The 23,540-nt window shown below is 36.6% G+C and overlaps 1 protein-coding gene across 1 annotated transcript in view; it reads right to left on the bottom strand.

Annotated features, from left to right (window-relative positions):
- LOC136034393 (annexin B9-like) overlaps nt 1–23,540 on the bottom strand; it is a 59,261-nt gene that overhangs the window by 7,974 nt on the left and 27,747 nt on the right. The window contains exons 4-5 of the mRNA XM_065715539.1: nt 19,186–19,338; nt 16,050–16,223 (exon numbers count right to left, since the gene is read on the bottom strand). Of these exons, the coding sequence (XP_065571611.1) occupies nt 16,050–16,223; nt 19,186–19,338 (327 nt within the window). The remainder of the gene's footprint in view (nt 1–16,049; nt 16,224–19,185; nt 19,339–23,540) is intronic.

Genomic DNA, 23,540 nt, shown 5'->3' with positions numbered 1-23,540 from the left:
CTGCCTTTCCATAATACAACTACAGAAGAGAGAATAATGAGGACTTTTTTTTCCCAAGACAGTGAACCAACAAAACCTATTTGAATATTTTGGCCCTACATCTAAGGGCTGTCTTCAGCAAAGAAAATAATAAACAATAACAGTTTTCGGTTAAAAATCCATTCTTTTTTTTTCAAATAGCCTTGGCATAATAACTTCTTAACGAAAAGTTCAGCCAAGAATGTGTGATAAAAGCAAACATTTTACAAGCTAAAAAGGTTCATTCATCGAACTAACTGTATTTATTAAAAATTGGAATAATTTCCTATTGCGATATTTACCTTCTCTGTAGCTAATCTTGTAGTTCTTTTGGGATTGGGCTTGTTTTTTATTCGTTCCTATTTTTGTTTTATTTTGAATTAGATTATTTTCTGTAGTTAATTTTGTGTACATAGTGTTGAGTGTATTCACTCAAGTCCCTATTTGGGGATGTATTATTATTCAAGTTTCGTTTGATTTCGATTGCCTTAAACAACTCACAAGCATTATTAAAACACAGAAAAAGCGATTCAAACTCAAAAATTGAAAAAGAAAACGTGAAAAAACTCATAAAGGATAACATATTAGCGAAAAAAACCATGGTTTAAAGAATGGCAGAGGTTCTATCAACTAATTACATAGGGAAGGCTTGTAATTAGAGGTAAATTTAAACCGCATTAAGATAAATCTGAGGAATTTTTATGAAAACGCATCGTTTCATTCATCGTTCTTCATCGTTAAGGGCTGAAAAAATTGAAGCTACTTTTCCTCTCAGGTCTGACGCCGTGGAATCTGGTGAAAGAAAAAAAACCATTGGGTTTGCTGTTCAGAAATCGATCACGAAGAAACGGTAGGAATCAGCAATATCTTCGCTCTTCTTTCTTGCATTATTGACTGTACCGAGGCAGTAAAAAATAACTGACACTTGAAGTTAAGTTGGGTTCCGTCACTAACAAATTAGACACTGTAATACAAGCGCTAGATATAGGGCAATCAATCAGATATAGATATAGGGCAATCAATCAGTGAATCTAGATATAGGGCAATCAATCAGTGAATATGGAACTGGGTTTATTAGTCAATCAGATAAATTCATTTCCCAGAAAGTGTTGAGAATGCACGGAGTAGAATCTGAAGCCAGAAGTCTACAGCAAGCTGAAATCTTAAGAGTCGAGCACAATCCCGGGCTCAAGAAAGAAAACTTTCAGATCCAGAAAAGCTGCAGCTTATCAAACTAGGACCATTTCAGCCAAAAATCAATTTTTCAATAAAAGAGGAAATCCAATCCCAGAGTTCCAAATACCAGTTTCTAAATACCAGTTTCTAACCATGATTGGTTAGAAACTGGTACAACGAGTACCCGCACCTAGAGTATAATGTACGTTGCAATTACGATTACGATAAGCTACGATTGGTTAGAAACTAGTAAATGAGTACCTGCACCTAGAGCACAATGTACGTTACGATTACGATACATTACGATAAGTTACGATTGGTTAGAAACTGGCACAATGAGTACCTGCACCTAGAGTACAATGTACGTTACGATTATCATACATTACGATAAGTTAAGATTGGTTATAAACTGGTACAATGTGTACCTGCATCTAGAGTACAATGTACGTTACGATTATCATACATTAAGATAAGTTGCGATTGGTTATAAACTGGTACAATGTGTACCTGCATCTAGAGTACAATGTACGTTACGATTATCATACATTAAGATAAGTTACGATTGGTTATAAACTGGTACAATGTGTACCTGCATCTAGAGTACAATGTACGTTACGATTATCATACATTAAGATAAGTTACGATTGGTTATAAACTGGTACAATGTGTACCTGCATCTAGAGTACAATGTACGTTACGATTATCATACATTAAGATAAGTTACGATTGGTTATAAACTGGTACAATGTGTACCTGCATCTAGAGTACAATGTACGTTACGATTATCATACATTAAGATAAGTTACGATTGGTTATAAACTGGTACAATGTGTACCTGCATCTAGAGTACAATGTACGTTACGATTATCATACATTAAGATATGTTACGATTGGTTATAAACTGGTACAATGTGTACCTGCATCTAGAGTACAATGTACGTTACGATTATCATACATTAAGATAAGTTACGATTGGTTATAAACTGGTACAATGTGTACCTGCATCTAGAGTACAATGTACGTTACGATTATCATACATTAAGATAAGTTACGATTGGTTATAAACTGGTACAATGTGTACCTGCATCTAGAGTACAATGTACGTTACGATTATCATACATTAAGATAAGTTACGATTGGTTATAAACTGGTACAATGTGTACCTGCATCTAGAGTACAATGTACGTTACGATTATCATACATTAAGATAAGTTACGATTGGTTAGAAACTGGTACAATGAGTACCTGCACCTAGGGTACAATGTACGTTACGATTACGATACATTACGATAAGTTAAGATTGGTTATAAACTGGTACAATGTGTACCTGCATCTAGAGTACAATGTACGTTACGATTATCATACATTAAGATAAGTTACGATTGGTTATAAACTGGTACAATGTGTACCTGCATCTAGAGTACAATGTACGTTACGATTATCATACATTAAGATAAGTTACGATTGGTTATAAACTGGTACAATGTGTACCTGCATCTAGAGTACAATGTACGTTACGATTATCATACATTAAGATAAGTTACGATTGGTTATAAACTGGTACAATGTGTACCTGCATCTAGAGTACAATGTACGTTACGATTATCATACATTAAGATAAGTTACGATTGGTTATAAACTGGTACAATGTGTACCTGCATCTAGAGTACAATGTACGTTACGATTATCATACATTAAGATAAGTTACGATTGGTTATAAACTGGTACAATGTGTACCTGCATCTAGAGTACAATGTACGTTACGATTATCATACATTAAGATAAGTTACGATTGGTTAGAAACTGGTACAATGAGTACCTGCACCTAGGGTACAATGTACGTTACGATTACGATACATTACGATAAGTTAAGATTGGTTATAAACTGGTACAATGTGTACCTGCATCTAGAGTACAATGTACGTTACGATTATCATACATTAAGATAAGTTACGATTGGTTATAAACTGGTACAATGTGTACCTGCATCTAGAGTACAATGTACGTTACGATTATCATACATTAAGATAAGTTACGATTGGTTATAAACTGGTACAATGTGTACCTGCATCTAGAGTACAATGTACGTTACGATTATCATACATTAAGATAAGTTACGATTGGTTATAAACTGGTACAATGTGTACCTGCATCTAGAGTACAATGTACGTTACGATTATCATACATTAAGATAAGTTACGATTGGTTATAAACTGGTACAATGTGTACCTGCATCTAGAGTACAATGTACGTTACGATTATCATACATTAAGATAAGTTACGATTGGTTATAAACTGGTACAATGTGTACCTGCATCTAGAGTACAATGTACGTTACGATTATCATACATTAAGATAAGTTACGATTGGTTATAAACTGGTACAATGTGTACCTGCATCTAGAGTACAATGTACGTTACGATTATCATACATTAAGATAAGTTACGATTGGTTATAAACTGGTACAATGTGTACCTGCATCTAGAGTACAATGTACGTTACGATTATCATACATTAAGATAAGTTACGATTGGTTATAAACTGGTACAATGTGTACCTGCATCTAGAGTACAATGTACGTTACGATTATCATACATTAAGATAAGTTACGATTGGTTATAAACTGGTACAATGTGTACCTGCATCTAGAGTACAATGTACGTTACGATTATCATACATTAAGATAAGTTACGATTGGTTATAAACTGGTACAATGTGTACCTGCATCTAGAGTACAATGTACGTTACGATTATCATACATTAAGATAAGTTACGATTGGTTATAAACTGGTACAATGTGTACCTGCATCTAGAGTACAATGTACGTTACGATTATCATACATTAAGATAAGTTACGATTGGTTATAAACTGGTACAATGTGTACCTGCATCTAGAGTACAATGTACGTTACGATTATCATACATTAAGATAAGTTACGATTGGTTATAAACTGGTACAATGTGTACCTGCATCTAGAGTACAATGTACGTTACGATTATCATACATTAAGATAAGTTACGATTGGTTAGAAACTGGTACAATGAGTACCTGCACCTAGGGTACAATGTACGTTACGATTACGATACATTACGATAAGTTAAGATTGGTTATAAACTGGTACAATGTGTACCTGCATCTAGAGTACAATGTACGTTACGATTATCATACATTAAGATAAGTTACGATTGGTTATAAACTGGTACAATGTGTACCTGCATCTAGAGTACAATGTACGTTACGATTATCATACATTAAGATAAGTTACGATTGGTTATAAACTGGTACAATGTGTACCTGCATCTAGAGTACAATGTACGTTACGATTATCATACATTAAGATAAGTTACGATTGGTTAGAAACTGGTACAATGTGTACCTGCATCTAGAGTACAATGTACGTTACGATTATCATACATTAAGATAAGTTACGATTGGTTATAAACTGGTACAATGTGTACCTGCATCTAGAGTACAATGTACGTTACGATTATCATACATTAAGATAAGTTACGATTGGTTAGAAACTGGTACAATGAGTACCTGCACCTAGGGTACAATGTACGTTACGATTACGATACATTACGATAAGTTAAGATTGGTTATAAACTGGTACAATGTGTACCTGCATCTAGAGTACAATGTACGTTACGATTATCATACATTAAGATAAGTTACGATTGGTTAGAAACTGGTACAATGTGTACCTGCATCTAGAGTACAATGTACGTTACGATTATCATACATTAAGATAAGTTACGATTGGTTAGAAACTGGTACAATGTGTACCTGCATCTAGAGTACAATGTACGTTACGATTATCATACATTAAGATAAGTTACGATTGGTTAGAAACTGGTACAATGAGTACCTGCACCTAGGGTACAATGTACGTTACGATTACGATACATTACGATAAGTTAAGATTGGTTATAAACTGGTACAATGAGTACCTGCACCTAGAGTATAATGTACGTTACGATTACGATACATTACGATAAGTTAAGATTGGTTATAAACTGGTACAATGAGTACCTGCACCTAGGGTACAATGTACGTTACGATTACGATACATTACGATAAGTTAAGATTGGTTATAAACTGGTACAATGTGTACCTACATCTAGAGTACAATGTACGTTACGATTATGATACATTAAGATAAGTTACGATTGGTTAGAAACTGGTACAATGAGTACCTGCACCTAGGGTACAATGTACGTTACGATTACGATACATTACGATAAGTTAAGATTGGTTATAAACTGGTACAATGTGTACCTGCATCTAGAGTACAATGTACGTTACGATTATCATACATTAAGATAAGTTACGATTGGTTAGAAACTGGTACAATGAGTACCTGCACCTAGGGTACAATGTACGTTACGATTACGATACATTACGATAAGTTAAGATTGGTTATAAACTGGTACAATATGTACCTGCATCTAGAGTACAATGTACGTTACGATTATGATACATTAAGATAAGTTACGATTGGTTAGAAACTGGTCCAATGAGTACCTGCACCTAGAGTACAATGTACGTTACGATTACGATACATTATGACAAGTCACGATTGGTTAGAAACTGGTACAATGAGTACCTGCACCTAGAGTACAATGTACGTTACGATTACGATACATTATGACAAGTCACGATTGGTTAGAAACTGGTACAATGAGTACCTGCACCTAGAGTACAATGTACATTACGATTACGATACATTATGACAAGTCACGATTGGTTAGAAACTGGTACAATGAGTACCTGCACCTAGAGTACAATGTACGTTACGATTACGATACATTACGATAAGTTACGATTGGTTAGAAACTGGTACAATGAGTACCTGCACCTAGGGTACAATGTACGTTACGATTATGATACATTACGATAAGTTAAGATTGGTTATAAACTGGTACAATGTGTTCCTGCATCTAGAGTACAATGTACGTTACGATTACGAGACATTATGATAAGTTCGATTGGTTAGAAACTGGTACAATGAGCACCCGCACCTAGAGTACAATGTACGTTACGATTACGATACATTACGATAAGTTACGATTGGTTAGAACTGGTACAATGAGTACCTGCACCTAGAGTACAATGTACGTTACGATTACGATACATTACGATAAGTTCGATTGGTTAGAAACTGGTACAATGAGCACCCGCACCTAGAGTACAATGTACGTTACGATTACGATACATTACGATAAGTTACGATTGGTTAGAAACTGGTACAATGAGTACCTGCACCTAGAGTACAATGTACGTCACGATTACGATACATTACGATAAGTCACGATTGGTTAGAAACTGGTACAATGAGTACCTGCACCTAGAGTATTATGTACGTTACGATTACGATACATTATGACAAGTCACGATTGGTTAGAAACTGGTACAATCAGTACCTGCACCTAGAGTACAATGTACGTTACGATTACGATACATTACGATAAGTTACGATTGGTTAGAAACTGGTACAATGAGTACCTGCACCTAGAGTACAATGTACGTTACGATTACGATACATTATGACAAGTCACGATTGGTTAGAAACTGGTACAATGAGTACCTGCACCTAGAGTACAATGTACGTTACGATTACGATACATTACGATAAGTTACGATTGGTTAGAAACTGGTACAATGAGTACCTGCACCTAGAGTACAATGTACGTCACGATTACGATACATTACGATAAGTTACGATTGGTTAGAAACTGGTACAATGAGTACCTGCACCTAGAGTATTATGTACGTTACGATTACGATACATTATGACAAGTCACGATTGGTTAGAAATTGGTACAATCAGTACCTGCACCTAGAGTACAATGTACGTTACGATTACGTTACGATTACGATACATTACGATAAGTTACGATTGGTTAGAAACTGGTACAATGAGTACCTGCACCTAGAGTATAATGTACGTTACGATTACGATACATTATGACAAGTCACGATTGGTTAGAAACTGGTACAATGAGTACCTGCACCTAGAGTATAATGTACGTTACGATTACGATACATTACGATAAGTTACGATTGGTTAGAAACTGGTACAATGAGTACCTGCACCTAGAGTACAATGTACGTTACGATTACGATACATTATGACAAGTCACGATTGGTTAGAAACTGGTACAATGAGTACCTGCACCTAGAGTACAATGTACGTTACGATTACGATACATTATGACAAGTCACGATTGGTTAGAAACTGGTACAATGAGTACCTGCACCTAGAGTACAATGTACCTTACGATTACGATACATTACGATAAGTTACGATTGGTTAGAAACTGGTACAATGAGTACCTGCACCTAGAGTACAATGTACGTTACGATTACGATACATTATGACAAGTCACGATTGGTTAGAAACTGGTACAATGAGTACCTGCACCTAGAGTATAATGTACGTTACGATTACGATACATTATGACAAGTCACGATTGGTTAGAAACTGGTACAATGAGTACCTGCACCCACAGTACAATGTACGTTACGATTACGATACATTACGATAAGTTACGATTGGTTAGAAACTGGTACAATGAGTACCTGCACCTAGAGTACAATGTACGTTACGATTACGATACATTACGATAAGTTACGATTGGTTAGAAACTGGTACAATGAGTACCTGCACCTAGAGTATAATGTACGTTACGATTACGATAAGTTACGATTGGTTAGACACTGGTACAATGAGTACCTGCACCTACAGTGCAATGTACGTTACGATTACGATACATTACGATAAGTTACGATTGGTTAGAAACTGGTACAATGAGTACCTGCACCTAGAGTACAATGTAGGTTACGATTACGATACATTACGATAAGTTACGATTGGTTAGAAACTGGTACATGAGTACATGCACCTTGAGTACAATGTACGTTACGATTACGATATATTAAGATAAGTTACGATTGGTTAGAAACTGGTACAATGAGTACCTGCACCTAGAGTACAATGTACGTTACGATTACGATACATTACGATAAGTTACGATTGGTTAGAGACTGGTACAATGAGTACCTGCACCTAGAGTACAATGTAAGTTACGATTACGATACATTAAGATACGTTACGATTGGTTAGAAACTGGTACAATGAGTACCTGCACCTAGAGTACAATGTACGTTACGATTACGATACATTACGGTAAGTTACGATTGGTTAGAAACTGGTACAATGAGTACCTGCACCTAGAGTACAATGTACGTTACGATTACGATACATTACGATAAGTTCGATTGGTTAGAAACTGGTACAATGAGTACCTGCACCTAGAGTACAATGTACGTTACGATTACGATACATTAAGATAAGTTACGATTGGTTAGAAACTGGTACAATGAGTACCTGCACCTAGAGTACAATGTACGTTACGATTACGATACATTACGATAAGTTCGATTGGTTAGAAACTGGTACAATGAGTACCTGCACCTAGAGTACAATGTACGTTACGATTACGATACATTACGATAAGTTACGATTGGTTAGAAACTGGTACAATGAGTACCCGCACCTAGAGTACAATGTACGTTACGATTACGATACATTACGATAAGTTACGATTGGTTAGAAACTGGTACAATGAGTACCTGCACCTAGAGTACAATGTACGTTACGATTACGATACATTACGATAAGTTACGATTGGTTAGAAACTGGTACAATGAGTACCTGCACCTAGAGTACAATGTACGTTACGATTACGATACATTACGATAAGTTACGATTGGTTAGAAACTGGTACAATGAGTACCTGCACCTAGAGTACAATGTACGTTACGATTACGATACATTACGATAAGTTACGATTGGTTAGAAACTGGTACAATGAGTACCTGCACCTAGAGTACAATGTACGTTACGATTACGATACATTACGATAAGTTACGATTGGTTAGAAACTGGTACAATGAGTACCTGCACCTAGAGTACAATGTACGTCACGATTACGATACATTACGATAAGTTACGATTGGTTAGAAACTGGTACAATGAGTACCTGCACCTAGAGTACAATGTACGTTACGATTACGATACATTACGATAAGTTACGATTGGTTAGAAACTGGTACAATGAGTACCTGCACCTAGAGTACAATGTACGTCACGATTACGATACATTACGATAAGTTACGATTGGTTAGAAACTGGTACAATGAGTACCTGCACCTAGAGTACAATGTACGTTACGATTACGATACATTACGATAAGTTCGATTGGTTAGAAACTGGTACAATGAGCACCCGCACCTAGAGTACAATGTACGTTACGATTACGATACATTACGATAAGTTACGATTGGTTAGAAACTGGTACAATGAGTACCCGCACCTAGAGTACAATGTACGTTACGATTACGATACATTACGATAAGTTCGATTGGTTAGAAACTGGTACAATGAGTACCCGCACCTAGAGTACAATGTACGTTACGATTACGATACATTACGATAAGTTCGATTGGTTAGAAACTGGTACAATGAGTACCCGCACCTAGAGTACAATGTACGTTACGATTACGATACATTACGATAAGTTCGATTGGTTAGAAACTGGTACAATGAGTACCCGCACCTAGAGTACAATGTACGTTACGATTACGATACATTACGATAAGTTACGATTGGTTAGAAACTGGTACAATGAGTACCCGCACCTAGAGTACAATGTACGTTACGATTACGATACATTACGATAAGTTACGATTGGTTAGAAACTGGTACAATGAGTACCTGCACCTAGAGTACAATGTACGTTACGATTACGATACATTACGATAAGTTACGATTGGTTAGAAACTGGTACAATGAGTACCTGCACCTAGAGTACAATGTACGTTACGATTACGATACATTACGATAAGTTACGATTGGTTAGAAACTGGTACAATGAGTACCTGCACCTAGAGTACAATGTACGTTACGATTACGATACATTACGATAAGTTACGATTGGTTAGAAACTGGTACAATGAGTACCTGCACCTAGAGTACAATGTACGTTACGATTACGATACATTACGATAAGTTACGATTGGTTAGAAACTGGTACAATGAGTACCTGCACCTAGAGTACAATGTACGTTACGATTACGATACATTACGATAAGTTACGATTGGTTAGAAACTGGTACAATGAGTACCTGCACCTAGAGTACAATGTACGTTACGATTACGATACATTACGATAAGTTACGATTGGTTAGAAACTGGTACAATGAGTACCCGCACCTAGAGTACAATGTACGTTACGATTACGATACATTACGATAAGTTACGATTGGTTAGAAACTGGTACAATGAGTACCCGCACCTAGAGTACAATGTACGTTACGATTACGATACATTACGATAAGTTCGATTGGTTAGAAACTGGTACAATGAGTACCCGCACCTAGAGTACAATGTACGTTACGATTACGATACATTACGATAAGTTCGATTGGTTAGAAACTGGTACAATGAGTACCCGCACCTAGAGTACAATGTACGTTACGATTACGATACATTACGATAAGTTACGATTGGTTAGAAACTGGTACAATGAGTACCCGCACCTAGAGTACAATGTACGTTACGATTACGATACATTACGATAAGTTACGATTGGTTAGAAACTGGTACAATGAGTACCTGCACCTAGAGTACAATGTACGTTACGATTACGATACATTACGATAAGTTACGATTGGTTAGAAACTGGTACAATGAGTACCTGCACCTAGAGTACAATGTACGTTACGATTACGATACATTACGATAAGTTACGATTGGTTAGAAACTGGTACAATGAGTACCTGCACCTAGAGTACAATGTACGTTACGATTACGATACATTACGATAAGTTACGATTGGTTAGAAACTGGTACAATGAGTACCTGCACCTAGAGTACAATGTACGTTACGATTACGATACATTACGATAAGTTACGATTGGTTAGAAACTGGTACAATGAGTACCTGCACCTAGAGTACAATGTACGTTACGATTACGATACATTACGATAAGTTACGATTGGTTAGAAACTGGTACAATGAGTACCTGCACCTAGAGTACAATGTACGTTACGATTACGATACATTACGATAAGTTACGATTGGTTAGAAACTGGTACAATGAGTACCTGCACCTAGAGTACAATGTACGTTACGATTACGATACATTACGATAAGTTACGATTGGTTAGAAACTGGTACAATGAGTACCCGCACCTAGAGTACAATGTACGTTACGATTACGATAAGTTACGATTGGTTAGAAACTGGTACAATGAGTACCCGCACCTAGAGTACAGTGTAGAGAAATATTTAGCCTACTGCTGTGCCTGTCCGTTGTTTCAAACAGGACATGCCCGTGAATACAGAAACAAAAATCCTTCATTTACAAAAGAAATGACACTGGCACAAAATGCGTAGGAAGGACACCAAGGCTGGAATGCTCGTCACTCACTTCCAATCAAATGGTTACAAAATTTCCTTAGGTGATGTTTTATAGACAGATAAATTATTGCCACGCTTAGTTAACAAGGAAAAAACTAATAAAAGATAAAAAAAAGATAAAAGATAAAATAAATAAAAGATAAAAAAGATAAAAAAAGATAAAAGATAAAAAAAAGATCAAAGATAAAAAAGATAAAAAAAGATCAAAGATAAAAAAAAGATAAAAGATAAAAAAAGAAAAAGGGTGTGGCACTGCTAGATGCTACCACCACCCTAGGTAAACAACAACCGGCATTTCTTGGGAAGAATCATGGCGAGGAAAATCACGTCGAGCTAGCCAATCTTCTTTCAAGACCCAACATCGAATTGGGCCATTGGAATCAGCAGCCATATGTTGGGTAGTAGCCAAAATAAATTAATTGCGATTGTAGGAACAGAGCAAATTCAAAAGATCGTAGCAGAAGCTAATGAAGCTGACTTCTTTGGCATCTTTGCAAACGGAACACCCGCTGTCAGTCATGAAGAGTGTTTACCTGTAGGGACACGGTACACTGATAGAGAGGGAACCGCTAAAGAGCATTTACTCGTAATTGTAGATTCTGAGCCAAAGAAAAGAGCTAATATTGCAGAAGAAATTCCACAAGTGTTGCACAAAGCTCGTATCAATGAAGAAAAACTGGTTTGCTAAGTAGTTCTCTCTAGCAAAAAAAAAAAAAAAAACAGACGAGGGTAGCCTTTAGTTGCTCATGATGGAAGCTCGTATGAAAGAATAAAAACTGGTTTACCAAGTTGTTCTCTCTAGCAAAAAAAAAAAAAAAGAAAAAAAAAACAGACGAGGGTTGCATTTAGTTGCTCATGATGGAAGCTCGTACCAATGAAGACAAACTTGTTTGCTAAGTCATTCTCTCTAGCAAAAAAGAACAGACGAGGGTTGCCTTTAGTTTATAGAGCATTCACTTTTGCAAAAACTATTCCAGAGACATTGGTTGAAGGTGAAAGAATATTTAGCAAGACTAAAATCGTCAAGAACAGATTGAGGTCAACTATGGGAAACGATCGACTTGACCATCGCATGCTCATGATGTTAGAAAAAGAACTACTGAAAAAATTGACCTCAACCTACTTGTAGAAAAGCGGAAAGCTGAAAAGCCGCACAGCCTTACAATTTAGCTTATTTTATTTGTCTTGATTTTACTTTTATACTCGAGTTATTTTTTTAAACATATGACAATTTTCCACAACTAATAAACATTGCTTTAACACATAAAAAACGAAGTAAAATATCAGTTGTCGTCGGCACCTACCCGAAGTCGTCGGTACATTTTGGAAGTCTCCCTCCCCAAAGGCTAGTGACGCCCCTGATCATGTCTGTCCTAGCCTAAAAATTGCCATTAGGCTAGGACAAACTTTGTTATTTTCGACACTTGAGACGTCCTCTAATTTCAGCTTTTCATCTACATTCTATGGCGATTTAGATCCGATTCCTAAGAAGTCTATTAGATAGCAATGCTGTAATAGTGCCAGAAAACAGTTGCAGGTGCACACGCAGACCCCGTGCGACCAGATTCAGCTGTTAACGTCAGGAAGAAAAGCAAATTAATGCCTATTAGACAGTAATGATGTAATAGTGCCGGGAAACAGTTGAAGATGCACACACAGACCCGGGCTGCCAAATTCAGTTGTTAAGGCAAGGAAGAAAAATCAGATTAATACCTATTAGATAGTAATGTTGTAATAATGCCGGAAAACGGTTGCAGGTACACATACAGACTCCGTACTGCCAAATTCAGCTGTTAACCCCAGGAAGAAAAGCAAATTAATGCCAGTACCTTGCAGAACTAACCGACTTAAGATTCATTTGTGTTCTTTTACCACGCCTTTAACCCCTAGGACTAGGTTTGTAAAAGACAGCTCCATTTCATTAAGGATTTTTTTTTTATCAAAGACTACGAACGCTATTCTGAAACAAATTATTGCAACTACAATTATGCAGCAAATTGAAACTCTCTGAGAAGTAACTCGAGATCATTCAAAAGTTAAATATGACTTATCTATTAAGGAATAAAATTTATTAGCTCCTTAACTTCCCTACAGTCACAAAGTACATTTGAAGAAACTGTAGGTATTAATAATGTAGGAAAGTCTGGTAATTGTAGGTGGGAATTCTCATAAACCCATCAGTTGCGGCCACTTACAAACACATACTATTAATTTATTATTCTCTGGTTAAGCATAAACAGTGGCGTCAATTTCCGGTAGTTCAAGAGGGAGGGTAAAAAATTCCTTTTTCAAATTTACAGGGAGGGGGGGGGGCAAATTTGTCTTTCTTAAGAATGAAAATGCCCAAAAATGAAATTTTTCAATGACAATACTTCCCAAAAATATTTTGTCAAATCTACAGGGGCAAAAATTCTAACGGGCACGTTCCCTTCTGTCCCCTCCCCAATTGAGGCCACTAATAATTAAGATGATGGGTGGCTTACATGTCATACTAGATCAAATTTTTTCCCAGATTACTTGCGCTTCAAGTTAATCTGGTTTGTCAAACGGTCAGGGTAACGATGGGAAGGAAAGAGTGATTGTCATTAGAAACCAAAACCCCAAAAATTCGGAAATAAAATAGACATCACAAGGATCGAGTTTTTATACAGATTCCAAATATGTATGCATGTATTTATTTATTTATGACCCATCATACAAAAGATTGAAGTGATGGAGTACATTGAAAAAAAAGAAAGAAACAACATAACCTACTTACATTCTAAAATACAAACAAAAATAATTCCACGTCAAAAAACCAACATTTTGCCATTCATAATCGGTTTGCTTATTGCACATTTGTACATTGAGCTCAGCTAACTTAGCACACGGGTTAGACAAGCTATATTTTTTAATCAAATAGCAGTTGCAGGTCGACGGAGGAACTCGCAACAGAAACTTAGCAAATTTGAAGAAAACATGTTTCATCCTAAGATGGTCAGATTCACTAAATATAGGGTAAAACGGTACTAAATACAGAATATGTGGCAGGACGACACTATTGTAACTCCTAGTAAGATGGGTTCTATTCAAATGAAACTGAGAACTAACAATTGTACCATATGCACGTTGGATTTTAGTTTCGATACATTCTAGCATCAATAGCCTAAATTTAATTCATGAATCAAAATTCATGAATCTTAAATTTAACTTATGTCAACTAATCAGCATATTAAAATTTGCATAATTTCAAAAAAGCGGGACCTTCTCAACTAGGCAAAGTCTGGGCAAAAATTGCAACATGTCAGGCATGTTTTGGAATTTTACAACAGTAGTTTCAAGCTCTCTTCTACAAAAACACGAAAATCCAAATTTTTTAGTTAGCCCAGTAGTAAAGCATGGGCTTTATCCCGACCTCCTCAAAAATAACAGATGATCACAAACACTTGTCCACCCTATATGTATGGCATCAGTTCGAAATTTCAACATGGCCATTATAATTGGAACAGTCGAAGGGTCCTAAAATATATTTACAAAGGGGAAGGGGAGGGCACGATAATTGCAGCTCGAGGATTAAGGACCTCAAATTATGGAATTACCTTCTGTGAAATAATAGCTTCGTAAATGTATTTTAATTTTGAAAAAGGCGGACATTTTTACCTTGGCATCAGTCACACAGGGATTTATAACTTATGTGAATGAAGGGCCCAAATTGAATCTTTGGACCCTTGCTCCTCTACCCCCACCTAATGGCTTTCACTAGGGTTTTAATATGCATAATTAAAGAGCCCTAAGCAAGGTCATTCATTAGGTCATTGCCCTTCAAGCATACCCTTTCTCTTGCAAATATAGGCATGCTATAATCCTTTTTATTTGGTGATTTTAAGTCTGGGGTAGTTGATCCACCAATTATTCTACCTTGGTTTCAAACAGGTGCAACCAGTCATGGAAAAGTGGTGTAGCAAAGTAGCAATGCTGCTTACAGTTTCCAAATTTGTTGGCAGATTACAGCCGACAACAGCCGAGCAACAGCTCGAGCAACAGCTCGAGCAACAGCCGAGCCAACAACAGTCAGCAACAGCTGACAGAATGGATTTTCAAATTGGTACGATGTTGCAATTCAAATTTATTGTCCCGTTTTAATTTGATGTTTAATGGATTGACTAGGAAACAATTAGATCAATGAATCTGTAAAAAAAACAAAAAACAAACTGTTTTTCAATATTGAACAGGAGCGTTGGGTTTTCAACTGACTGATTTATGAGATGCTTTGTCTGTGAAAGATCAAGTAAAAACGGCGCTCAACCATACTCTCCTGAGTTTCGACACCTGTCAGAATATAACTACACTTTTAAAGCAGAACAAGGCAACAGACTTTAGTTACTTACAGATGGCAATGAGGGCTTTTTCCATAGGGCCTGAAAACTCCTTTTCAATCGCTTTCTTCAAAGAATTGCCAGTGAGGGACTTATAAACCTTCTGAACTTCTTGGAGATGGGCATAACTGCTTCGACACATAATCTTAATGAACTCAGACTCATCAGTTCCCCAAGCTCCTTCTCCTGAAAAAAAAATCAGTGAAACAATGTAAAATAGAGAATTTAACATTTTTCCCCATTCCAACGGAAAAAACTGGGAAAAAGTACAACATAATTAGTAACGAAGGTGGACAGCCCAGCTGGTTATTGGTTAAAAAAGAAAACTCTGTAAACTCTTTGATTTAGGGTTCGTGGGGTTACAACCCTTCAACCGTAAAAGAACACAAATGAATCTTAAGTCGGTTAGTTCTGCAAGGCACTGGCATTAATTTGCGTTTCTTCCTGGGGTTAACAGCTGAATTTGGAAGTACGGAGTCTGTATGTACCTGCAGCTGTTTTCCGGCATCATTACAACATTATTATCTAATAGGTATTAATTTGATTTTCTTCCTTGCCTTAACAACTGAATTTGGCAGCCCGGGGTCTGTGTCTGCATCTTCAACTGTTTCCCGGCACTATTACAGTATTACTGTCTAATAGGCATTAATTTACTTAATAAGCATTAATAAGCCTTAATAGGCATTAATTTACGAGAGGATGGCCACGCCATCCTCTCGTTTATTAGTTATGAAAAAATGATGCAATTTTATAGTCATTAACCTTTTGTCTAACCTTCAATTAACCTTCTGTAATAATTACACTGAATATATGCATGCCTTCATTTGTAACAAATTATTTAATTCGAAATCCACTTCAAACTAAAATCACATGTATACACCTTTCTTACTTGGCAGCTTACACTAAACAACCATGGCCTCACTTTCGATCGTATAAACTTCTAGTCAAATGCTTAATAAAAATGATTCGAGAAATTTGTCTAAATAAAATTTATTATTTTTATTTATGGCATTTTTTGGATTGACTGCCCCAAGTTACCTCCTATGCTATGCGCTATGCGGTGTTGGCAGGGTCGTATCCAGTATTTTTTTTGGCGTGTTTACAAATTTTTCTTTTTTTTTGGGGGGGGTATAAGTTTTTTAAGTACGCATCAACAATTTATTTATATTCATTTCTGTTACGTTTATACGAGTTGGACAAAGATTTCGGAGTGGGGGGTTAGACCCCATACCCCCTTGGATTAGGCCTTGGGTGGAGGTATTTAGTTTCAAACGATCCAGTCTTGTTACTAGTTACTTGCTGAAGCAGTAAGTAAAATTTGCAGTTTGTTTGTGTTCTATTGCATATCGCTCGAATGCTTATATATTAAAAAGTTTATTCTACATATCTGGAGAAAGGGTTAAAATTGGAGTGATGAGCAATGTTTCCACTTCTACGGATTTTTTCGGAGATCTACCAAATTCCCGATCCATCTCTCGACCCAAACAAGGGGATACTGAAATTACAAAAATTATGTAGGTTTTACAGATTGTTTGAATAGAAAAGTGGCAAAGTTAGCTGCGATGATATATTAACAGACTTGTGATCTGTGATGTGAAAAGAAGATGTGTATTAACTCTAAAGAAGTGATTGTTAAGCACTAGGGTCATTTTATCCATGGTAATTTTTGTAATAGCTGAGTGATTAGCACGCTAGACTTGAAATCCTGAGAGCAGGGGTCCTGGTGTCGCTGGCTATTTGGTTTGGAATAGGGATCAATGGCGTGACTGTAAGCTCGGCCAGAGTCGACCCATATCTAAATGGTAACCCAGGGGAAAACACGGGAAACGTCGGATGATTTACTCCCGACATTGCATTCCCGACCAAAGAGAGAAAATCATGATAACGGTACCTGCGCTACGCAGGCTATTGGTCAGCATGCAATAAAGTTTTTTTTTTCATTTTTGTATTGACTACCCTAAGTTAGTAGTTGATACGGTAAAATTTACAGTTGTCTGCGTTTCATTATATATTGTTTGAATTACCATATTTCAAAAAGTTTACTCTAAGCTTCTGGAGAAATACTAAGTTTGGCGCTAGTATAACTACTAAGGGCACATCGCAGCACTAAATTCAATCATTCCTGCGCCTGAAATTTGTAGCGCTACGTCCGGCAACCTCTTCTAACCCTATTCGAGAACGTCCTGTTTTTCGTTTTGCCCCAACTGGATTAAAAAGAATCATTATTTGACTAAACATATTCCGACAATTCAATTTGAAAATCATGATAACTAGGACAAACGAAAAGTAAGGTCGTCCCTGGATTCGATGGGAAGAGGCCGTAAGGAAAAATTTAAGGGAAACTGAAACTCCGAGTGAAGGTGTAAAGAGGGAGGCTTTAAACAGACTGGGATGGAGGAAACGCGTGTGAAGCTGTATTGACCTCAGGCAGCTTGTCGCTGCAGTGAATTAGTAGCAGTAGTACATAGCCAGGATTAATTCAAATAAAACGAAACTAAGGAATTATGACTGCAGATCACATGCTGATAATCGAATCGTCACTGAAAGCCTCCTCTTGATTCACATAGAAAAAAAAATACTGTAATAGCTAATATTCGTGACTGCATCAATAAGGATTTTATGTTGCAGATGTGCTTACACGGGAGTGTCTAGTCCATGGATGTTATTTTAGTTGCCCAAAATAAGCTGATTTTCTTTTAATCAAAAAACTAATAGAAATAACAACTAAAACTGATTAATAAAAAAAAACTGTGAGGAAGAAAAAAAGAGGAAAATCCCGGCCAGTGAAAAAAGGAAGGACATAAAGGAAAAATATAGATATTTCAGTCGGGACCTCCCCTTGACCGTCCTCAGTGCACACAAGTAAATAAAGAGTAAAACATACACGGACAAAGGTCTTCAGGGCAGAAGCTGATTGGGCAGTGCCTCTTTTAATTTGATATTTGTTTTTGAGGGTGTTATTTAGTTTTGTCTTCACAAATTGTTTTCCATTTTGTCAAGCATAGCCAGTGAGATCTAAAACTGAGTAATCAACTAAAACTGATTAGCTTTTCATCTAAATTCACAGGAAGAGCGAATATTATTAGTGTCAGCCCCATGTTAAGCAATCGGGTGTGAATAAATACCCTTCGGAGGTTTGAATAATTACCAGCATTATAAAGGGTTTCAGCATCTTCTCTAGCAGCCTCTTCGTCAACAGATGAGCCCTCTTTTCTTGATCCCTGAACTAGTGCAATCAACAAGTTCTTAAATTCACCAGAAGTGTCACCGGCGATCGCATCTTCAAGCGACGTATCATACACTAAAAAAGGTAAACACAAATCCTTCAGTTACCAATAAATTAAAATCTGCTCAAAACCGTGCCTTCAAAGCAGTTTTTCGGTTGCCACGACTATATCCCACCAAGGACTTGTACTCCGATTTTGGTATTATCCCTTTTGAACAAATCATCAAAAAATTAAATCTATCCCTTGCATACTCCGCTTACCATAAAAATCTTCCTCCTCACTTATTATCTTATTTTAATAGTAATAATTCTGAAGGCCACTGTCTCCGTTCATCCAACCGTTCCTTCATTGTCCCGAAGTGTATATCTAGTTCCGCCCAGCGATCCCCAATTTATAAATCTATACTTCAATGGAATTTAATACCCTCCAGTGTCGAGCTATCCACAAGTTTTCGGACGCTATATAACAATGTACTAAAATCTTGATATTATATTTCTCTAAATGTTTTTTCAATTTGCTTTTAATTACCCATGTTTTCTCTTTTCTTTTTTTTTCTCTCTTCTTCATTTTCAATTTTTTGTTGTTGTTTTGGTCCTTAACAAGTTCGCTTCTAGGATCTTTATTATTATTGTTGTTATGTGTGTTTTTTTAATAATAATAATAAAAAAATCTAATTGATATAATATGCCATAACTAGATAATTTCTCAAACCACAATGGCCCGCCATTATATAAAGAAAGAAAACGATCAAAAATGGGGTTTTTTTCAGGCCAAACGAAAATACTGAAAAAAACACACAAAGCGAATATTTCGAGAGGACAACCACCTCTCTTCTTCAACGCGAACAAAATAATCTATACATGGAAAATGCCGAAGAAAACAAGAGCTAAGAGCTCATATTGCACTTGTGATGATTTCGAAAGAGCCAAGAGCTCTTATGGTATGAGCTCTAGCAAAATTCTAAGAATCAATAGATTGCTTTAAAAGGAAAATCAGAGGCTTAATGCCGGTCGGGATTTAAAATAAGAGCTCTGAGTCACGAAATTCTTCTAAATATCAGAATTCATTAAGATCCGATCACCCACTCGTAAGTTAAAAATACCTCAATTTTTCTAATTTTTCCTCTCCCTTCAGACCCCAGATGGTCGAATCGGGGAAAACGACTTTATTAAGTCAATTTATGCACCTCCCATCCCATCCCATGCCATGCCTACGAATTTGCATCGTCCTAGCACGTCCAGAAGCACCAAAGCACTGAACCCCACCATCTAACTCCACCAAAGAGAGCGGATCCAGTCTGGTTACGTCAATCACGTATCTACGACATTTATAAGCGTTTTCCAAGATTTCCGGTTTCCCCCTCCAACTCCCCCCAATGTCAAAAGATCTGGTCGGGATTTGAAATAAGAGCTCTGAGACATGAGTTCCTTCTAAATATCAAATTTCGTTAAGATCCGGTCATCCATTCTTAAGTTAAAAGTACCTCAATTTTTCTGATTTTTCCAAATTAACAACCCCCAGCTCCCTCAAAGAGAACGGATCCGTACCAATTATACCAATCTCGTATCTATAACTTGTGCTTATTCTTCTCATCAAGTTTCATCCCGATCTCTCCACTCTAAGGGTTTTCCAAGATTTCTGCTTCCCCCCTCCAGCCCTCTACGTCCCCGGATCCGATTCGAATTGAAAATGGAGCATATGAGACATAAGATTCTTCTATATATCAAATTTCATTAAGATCCGATCAATCATTCGTAAGATAACTCGATTTTCACGTTTTCCAAGAATTTCGGTTTCCCCCTCCAATCCCTTCAATGTCACCGGATCTGGTCGTGATTTAAAATGAGAGTTCTAAAGCACAAGATCCTTCTAGGTATCAAATTTCATTAAGATCTGATCACCCGTTCGTAAGTTACAAATACCTCATTTTTTCTAATTTTTCCGAATGACTCCTCCACCCCCCCAAACTCCACCAAAGACAGCGGATCCGGTCCGGTTATGTCAGACACCTATCTTGGACTTGTGCCAAGATATTGTGCCAAGATACTTGTGCCAAGATTCTTTCCACCAAGTACCATCCTGATCTCTCTGCTTTAAGTGTTTTCCAAGATTTCCGCCCCCCCCCCCTAATGACACTGGATCCGGTCGGGATCTAAAATAAGAGATCTGAGTTTCGAGATCCTTCTAAATATGAAACTTCATTAAGATAAGATCACTCTTTCGTAAGTCAAAAATACCTATTTTTTTCTAATTTCTTAGAATTAACCCTTCCTCCCCCCACCTCCCCCAAAGAGAGCAGATCTGTTCCGGTTATGTCAATCCCGTATCTAGGACTTGTGCTTATTTTTCCCACCAAGTTTCATCCCGATCCCTCCATTCTAACCGTTTTCCAAGATTTTAGGTCCCCCCCAACTTTCCCTTCACCGGATCCGGTCGAGATTTAAAATGGGAGCTCTGAGACACGATATCCTTCTAAACATCAAATTTCATTAAGATCCGATCACTCCTTTGTAAGTTACAAATACCTCATTTTTTTCAGAATTAACCCTCCTCCCCCAAAGAGAGCGGATCCGTTCCGGTTGTTTCAATCACGTATCTACGACTTATGATTATTTTTACCACCAAGTTTCATCCCGATTCCTCCACTCTAAGCGTTTTCCAAGATTTTAGGTCCCCCCACTCTCCCCAATGTCACCGGATCCGGTCGGGATTTAAAAGAAGAGCTCTGAGACACGATATCCTTCCCGAAATCAAATCTCATTAAGATCCGATCAGTAAAAAATACCTCATTTTTTCTAATTTTTCAGAATTAACCCTCCCCCCCCCCAACCCCTTCAAAGAGAATAAATTGATTATCTCATTATGGTATCCTAGACCAAATATGATTTTATGTTTATTTAATTTATCAGTAATATTTAATGCCAAGACTTTTCCAAAACAGATAAAGCATACTATTTCCAATAAGGATTACGGATTTCGGTTTATTTTACTTGACAATTAATTCAGTAGATTGTTCAACTGGATGATTTAGTACGCACTCTAGATATACGAAAAGTAAAGCCTTTGTAATCCTTTTATCAGTTTTTAAGATTTGTATTAATTTTTATTTTGGAAAAACTTTGGATACAGCCTTACGGCAAGGTAGCTTAACTGAGCTAAATATAGTTTTTTTTTATTACAGATGGATTATTAAATACGTCTAAAATTCCTTTACATAATAAATAATGAAACATCGAACGTTAAAGATTTCAGGCTTTGTATTAAAAATGTCTAGTAAAATTCAATAAAAAGCAAACACCAATACCAATCGTTTGACCGCCCGATGCCTGAAGTGTCGAAGCTCGAGGTTATTGTGATTTTATGGAATTTCAGAAGTGAAAGTTCAAATATCGGAGTCTCTAAATAAAGCATAAAGGGTAAAAATATATAGGATAAATAAATTTTCAAACAAACAAACAGTCCATATTTGTTGCATGAAGAAATTTGAAGTTTTATTTTTATACTTCGAATTTTTAATTTCTGGCTTAAGAGAACCAACATGTATGAACCCAACGTCGATTTCTATTTTCATACATGAACTTTATTCCTCGTAATGGTTAAGAGCATCAACAAATAGGATGGACACATGGACAGAAAACGTTCAACGTTATTGGCAATATTAACCAACAAGTGCTAGCAACAAATTCAATTTTTAGGACGAAATTAAAAAAAAAACCTCTTGCGTAGCTCAAGTATTAACTGTATTTTAATCATCGAAAACGATCATACTGACGTTCCTTGTCTTCCGTGACGTTAGTTGTCTTCCAGCCCTTAGAGCTTTGTTCTCTACAGAGGAAATATATATTTTGGATTGTAATTGTTTCTTTGGTTTTAAATATTTTCCTTCATTATTTTTGAGCTCCAACAAGTATTCTTATGTTGTGCCTTTAACCAAATTTTGAGAACGACCAATACAATTAGTAACCGCGCTTCTTAACGCTCATTACAGTTAATTGGAATAGCAGATATTAACTAAACTGAGTTTAAATCAAATGTCTCAAACGGAGAGCGAGATTAAATGCTCAAATGGATCCTAAAACATTTTAATAGTAAATTTTGCGGGTCTTTGACCTAAACAAGTTAATTTGATTTGACAGGTTTCTTCCTCTTTCTCTTTCATTATTTGGAGACGCTAATGCATATCTCCATGGAATTTCAGGCCGTACGGAAGCTAAGATCGAACAATTGTCCCCGTATTACCAACCAGAGATCAATCCTATTATGAGAACAACCAATA

This window comes from Artemia franciscana, chromosome 13, assembly GCF_032884065.1.
Source record: "Artemia franciscana chromosome 13, ASM3288406v1, whole genome shotgun sequence".
In the NCBI taxonomy this organism is placed as follows: domain Eukaryota; kingdom Metazoa; phylum Arthropoda; class Branchiopoda; order Anostraca; family Artemiidae; genus Artemia; species Artemia franciscana.
The sequence above is the reverse complement of the archived record's forward strand: the minus strand, read 5'-3'. Positions and strand labels throughout refer to the sequence as shown.